The sequence below is a fragment of the Rhinoderma darwinii genome, chromosome 12, assembly GCF_050947455.1.
Source record: "Rhinoderma darwinii isolate aRhiDar2 chromosome 12, aRhiDar2.hap1, whole genome shotgun sequence".
NCBI classification, from domain to species: Eukaryota; Metazoa; Chordata; class Amphibia; order Anura; family Rhinodermatidae; genus Rhinoderma; species Rhinoderma darwinii.
The window spans coordinates 37,170,523-37,176,854 of record NC_134698.1 but is presented as its reverse complement, the minus strand read 5'-3'; the positions used below and the strand labels follow the sequence as shown (position 1 = coordinate 37,176,854).

Genomic DNA, 6,332 nt, shown 5'->3' with positions numbered 1-6,332 from the left:
TGTGAACATAGCCTAAGAGTGCCTCCCATTCTTTTGGACTCTTCTCGACCATATCATTTTAATGTCAAATGCAGACAGTAGCTTCCACTGGTTAAATCAGCAATTTGCCAGAGGTGTAGGGAGTCGGCTACTTTTTGAAATAGGGTTTTCCTCTTATGAAACAACACCTTTAAAGTCAATAAGATTAGTCAGTTTCTGTGGATTTTAAAACGGATCTGGCATAGCTGTCATGGCTACATTAGAAGCAAAAGCCATGACTCTAGTATGAACAGTCTCTAAATTAAACATGGAGGAAAACCAATTTGTGTAAATCTACAAAAGCCCCACCCTGTTTTAATGCGCTAAATTTGAAGTAGACCTTGTACATTATGCCCATATTATCTATAGCGGAAGCTTACAAATCTGCCTACTGTTTGTGTACAACACTTGTGCTGTTCAGTGATAGCTGTTCCATTTTATTTTTCTGACGCGAAACTTAACTTATTTGCAGGGTGACTTTAGTGTTCCTGATGTCCCCAAATCTATGGCATGGTGTGAAAACGCTTTATGTGTGGGATTCAAAAGAGACTATTATTTGATCAGGGTAAGATTCTATATTCATTCTACCTATGTTTTATTGTGCGCACTGGGAAGTTTTACTTAACTATCCATACTGAAAGCAGGTACTTTTGTATATTGTGTAATGTAGCATACGGTTCTATGGCGTTTCCTGGCTTCAGCTGCAGAAAACTTGAATGCAACTCTTAAGTCTCCTTTTAGTTTTTTTCCAATTACGTTTTTGTAAAATTTTCAATAAGTTAATCCATAAATCATTTGGTCTAGAGAAACTCTCGGAGACTGGGTTAGATAAAGGAGGATATAAATTGGATATAGAGGGTAGTGGAGGGAAAGAAGGTCTCAGTAGCAACCATTCTAAAAGGTTGTCAATAAAAACCCCTCATGGAACGAGTCAGGAGGGGGTGTAGCACTTCTTACTGGTGGAGAAGAGAGTCCAAGTGGCGAAGAGGAAAATTACTAAAAGTGACAGACATGAGTGGAGAATGGGCAATAAAAGGTATTTACCTGGTTTGGGTATTTAGTCTCTTTAGGAACTAGTGTTGGAACTTAATCTAATCCTGCGAGGTACAAGTGTAGCATGCAATTGCCTCTGAACTATCGGCAATCAATTCCTCCATTCTATGTAAGGGAAAAATCTCTTTAAACCACTCGTATAGGATGGGGGGGATTTACACACTTCTAGTGTCGGGGGAGAAAATTTTGGGCAGCTTCAAGCAGGTGTAGTGCAAGGGACCGCTGATATCTGGGGAAACCAGTAGGTAACCTAAAGAGAAGGAGGTGGGCTTTATGGGTGTTAGGAAGAGTTATAGAGGTAATTTCCTCTGTTGATTTAATGACTGGAGTCCAGAATTTCTGTATGGTGTGGCAGTTACACTTAAATGTGCAACATTTTCCCCCTTTCTGCCCCGCACCTCCAACAGACCTCTGAAACGGTAAAGTACCAGTGGAGAAGTACTGAGGGTACCCTGTACTATTGTGAGACTATTTTAAAGGATATATCCTGTGTCTTTCTGGCGGTTTTTGTAATTTATGGATATATTTAAATCATTTTAGTCATTGTGAGGGTTCAAATGACTTTCCCAGCTCATATTCCCATGCAGTGCGAAAGAAAGGGAGTATAGTGGAGGCCACGTCTAGAAGTATTTTATAAAGTATACTGTAAACCATTCTATATATAAGCTCACACGCAAGACAGTCCTGGATCCCAGCAATAGAAAGACAATAATCACTACATATAATAAAACTGTAAACTTTGCGTGTCTCCACATTGAAAATATTTGTGGAAAAAATAATTGGGGGATGAAGGATAAGTGATAGAATGCATTAAGATCATTTTTTGAATTTTTGTCTGTTTGTTTGTGCACACATCACGTAAAAACTACTGACCAAATTCGGATGGAGTATTTAAAACATAAGGGTCAACTTGAAGTAACATTTAGTTTTTATTTCATCGCAATCGGTTCACTCAATCAGAAGATATGCCAATTCAATGTTTTAACCCCTTAATGACCGCCGATACGTCTTTTTACGGCGGTCATTAGTGGGCTTTATTCTAGAGCGCCGCCAAACTACGTCGCTGCATTAGAATAAAGTAAACAGAGCAGGGAGCCGTGAAATCTCCTTGCTGTCAGCTGCCAGAAGCAGCTGAGGGCTGGGGGCGTCCCTGCTCTGCCGGGTGAGATCGATATTAGTATCGATCTCACCTGTTTAACCCTTCAGATGCGGTGCACAATAGCGAGCACCGCATCTGAATGGTTTTGGAGAGAGGGAGGGAGCTCCCTCTCATCTCACTGACACCCGGCGATAAAATCGCCGAGTGTCTGTGTCTTCTATGGCAGCCGGGGGTCTAATAAAGACCCCCAGGTCTGCCTGCAGCGAATGCCTGCTAGATCATGCCGCAGGCATGACCTAGCAGATGCCTGTCCGTTTTAAACGGACAGGCAGTAATACACTGCAATACAAAAGTATTGCAGTGTATTATAATAGCGATCGGAGGATAGGGAAGTCCCCTAGTGGGACTAGTAAAAAAGTAAAAAAAGTTTAATAAAGTTAATTTAAAAAAAAAGTGAAAAAAAAATAATGAAAAACCCAGCTTTTCCCCTTACAAAATGCTTTACTATTAAAAAAAACTACAATAAAGCAAAAAAGTTACACATATTTGGTATTGCCGCGTCCGTAACGACCCCGACTATAAAGCTGTTACATTATTTAACCCGCACTGTGAACGCCGTAAAAAATAAAATAAAAAACAATGGAAAAATTGCTGTTTTCTGTTAATCCTGACTTAAAAAAAATGTGATAGAAAGTGATCAAAAAGTCGCATCTACTCCAAAATGGTACCAATAAAAACTGCAAGTCGTCCTGCAAAAAACAAGACCTTATACAGCTATGCCGACGCAAAAATAAAAAAGTTACAGCTCTTCGAATGTGACAATGGAAAAATCTAAAAAATGGCTTGGACATTAGGGCCCAGAATGCCAGCAGGGGGAAGGGGTTAAAAAATGTATTTATATTGCATTAGTACAACAACAACAAACACATGAAAACCATGGCAACCAATCACATTTTTACTTTCATTTTGTGTTGTCTTGGAAAAATAGACACCAGTAGGTTGCTATCGGCAACTGCTCCAAATGTCATCCATACTGATTGATTGTAACCTCTCCCTTATACAGGGTGGGCCATTTATATGGATACACCTAAATAAAATGGGACTGGTTGGCGATATTAACTTCCTGTTTGTGGCACATTAGTATATGGGAGGGGGGAAACTTTTCAAGCTGGGTGTTGACCATGGCGGCCATTTTGAAGTCGGCCATTTTGTATCCAACTTTAGTTTTTTTCAATGGGATGAGGGTCATGTGACACATCAAACTTATCGAGAATTTCACAAGAAAAACAATGGTGTGCTTGGTTTTAACGTTACTTTATTCTTTCATGAGTTAATTACAAGTTTCTGACCACTTATAAAATGTGTTCAAAGTGCTGCCCATTGTGTTGGATTGTCAATGCAACCCTCTTCTCCCACTCTTCACACACTGATCGCAACACCGCAGAAGAAATGCTAGCACAGGCTTCCAGTATCCGTAGTTTGTTGCTGCACATCTCGTATCTTCACAGCATAGACAATTGCCTTCAGATGACCCCAAAGATAAAAGTCTAAGTGGGTCAGATCGGGAGACCTAGGGGGCCATTCAACTGGCCCACGATGACCAATCCACTTTCCAGGAAACTGTTCATCTAGGAATGCTCGGACCTGACACCCATAATATGGTGGTGCACCATCTTGCTGGAAAAACTCAGGGAACGTGCCAGCTTCAGTGCATAAAGAGGGAAACGCATCATCATGTAGCAATTTCAGATATCCCGTGGCCTTGAGGTGACTTTTATCTTTGGGGTCATCTGAAGACAATTGTCTATGCTGTGAAGAACTGTAATCTGATTGGTTGTTATAGACAACAGCTCCAACATTTGTCCACATTGATTTTTACACATAGTAAGGAGATATAGCAACCAGTCTAATCACTCCTATCATTCACCTGCTGCCTCACAAGAATGTAAACTACAATCTGATTGGTTGCTATGGACAAAAGTACCAACATTTGTTTATTTTGGTTCTTACACATAGAAGAGAGATAAAGCAACCAATCGGCTCGCTGCATTCATCCACCTAGCTGCCTAAAAAAACTGTAATCTGATTGGTTGTCTCAAGGGGCTCAGACAGCGGCCTCTCGGTCTCAAGAGAGTAAGGCCTCATTCACACGACAGGGTCTGAGTGTCGGCCGGGAAAATCTGTCATTTTTGGCCGATTTTTCCCGGCCGGTTTGCATCCGTTCCGATTCCGGGCCGTGTTGCCGTTTTTACCGGCCGATTTGGACCCGATTTGCATCCGTTTTTGTTCCCTGTCCGTTTTAAAATCGGATGAATTTCATTTAAATTTGTTGTCACACACAGCTCTCTGTAGATAATGCCACACATCCCCCTGATGGTAATGCCACCCAGACCCCTGATGGTAATGCCACCCAGCCCCCTGCAGGTAATGCCACCCAGCCCCCTGCAGGTAATGCCACCCAGCCCCCTGCAGGTAATGCCACCCAGCCCCCTGCAGGTAATGCCACCCAGCCCCCTGCAGGTAATGCCACCCAGCCCCCTGCAGGTAATGCCACCCTGCTCCCTGCAGGTAATGCCACCCTGCCCCTTGTAGGTAATGCCACCCTGCCCCTTGTAGGTGATGCCACCCTGCCCCCTGTAGGTGATGCCACCAAGTCCCCTGTAGGTGATGCCACACAGCCCCCTGTAGGTTGCACCCATCCCCAGCCCCCCACATTCCAGGAGAAGTCACTGACTTCAATGTCCATATATGTACAGTGTAGTCACTGACTTCTCCTGGAGAGGAATTTCCTGCCACAGGTCGGGAATTCCGCTTCAGAAGTGAGTGACGTCACTGTCCATATATGGAGAGTGTAGTCACTCCCTTCTCCTGTAGCGGAATCCCCGGTCATAGCGTCAGGGATTCCGCTGCAGAAGTGAGTGACATCGCTGTGTCCATATATGGACAGTGTAGTCACTCACTTCTCCTATAGCGGAATCCCCGGCCATAGAGTCGAGGATTCCGCTGCAGAAGTGAGTGACATCACTGTGTCCATATATGGACAGTGTAGTCACGCACTTCTCCTCCTGTAGCGGAATCCCCGGCCATAGAGTTGGGGATTCCGCTGCAGAAGTGAATGACTTCGCTGTGTCCCGGCCGGGGATTGGGGATTCCGACTCCTACAGGGAGCAAAAAAAGACCCTCCTCCTCCTCGCATGCACTCTGCGCTGTGAGGAGGAGGAGGAGGAGAGAGTGCGCGAGCGACGGTAGACCCGGCCATCACTCGGGACACATTCCAGTGATGGCCGTGTATTACCCGGCCCCGAAGACTTCTATAGGAGCCGGGTACCCGGCCGAAAATAGGGCATGTCCCATTTTTTGACGGCCGGTTTTCCCGGCCCGTCAAAAAATCGGTCGTGATAATAGCCCCATTAGGGGTCTATTGTTCCTAATGCAGCCGGGTGACGGCCGATTTATGAACGGCCGACACCCGGCCGGGAAACCCTGTCGTGTGAATTCCGCCTAAATGCCTTCCAGAGAAGCATCAAATATTTCTCAATATAGCAGAAATGCAAAAAGAATGAGACTAATTAGATCTCAAGAATTTGAGGATCATGAGGGTAAACTTAGTGCAGCTCAGGAACGTCAGGCAAGAACTCGCTCATCAGAAACTACTACCCAGCGTAAGTCTCGGCTAAGTACACCGCGTGCTCGCATGGCGACCTCTCGGTCTCTGGAGAGTAACGAGGAACGCGAAGCACAACTATCTGCTGACCGAGAGCGCCATGCATCGTCACGCGAATCTGAAACTTTCACCTACCGAGAATATCGCTTGAGTTGTCAGAAAGCTCGCACAGCGGCCTCTCGAGAGGTTGAAAGTAGTGAAGAATGTAAAGCGCGATTAACCGCCGATCGCAAACATCACAACTATGCCAGAGCTCTCGAAAGCGAAGACAAATATCAATGACGATTGGAATCCGCTAGAGAGAATTATGTATGCACGTGCCAAGATAATGAAAGTTATTTATTGACTGAAAGGGTAAGAGTAGATGAAATACTGCAGGCAGAAACCGAAGCACAACGTCAATCACGCTTAGAGGCTAATCGAATTTGACACTCTCTTAATAGAATGTCTATTTCATCAGAAGATTCAGATGAGTCTCAGGCGTATGGTGCGGCAAAC

The 6,332-nt window shown here is 44.3% G+C and overlaps 1 protein-coding gene across 4 annotated transcripts in view; it reads left to right on the top strand.

Annotated features, from left to right (window-relative positions):
* Positions 1-6,332, top strand: part of VPS39 (VPS39 subunit of HOPS complex) — a 449,085-nt gene that overhangs the window by 130,054 nt on the left and 312,699 nt on the right. For 3 of the 4 annotated variants that reach the window (XM_075844597.1, XM_075844599.1, XM_075844600.1), the window contains exon 7: positions 491-583. The exons of the other annotated variant lie outside the window; for it this stretch is intronic. In XM_075844597.1, coding sequence (XP_075700712.1) covers positions 491-583 — 93 coding nt within the window. The remainder of the gene's footprint in view (positions 1-490; positions 584-6,332) is intronic. 4 annotated transcript variants of the gene reach the window in all.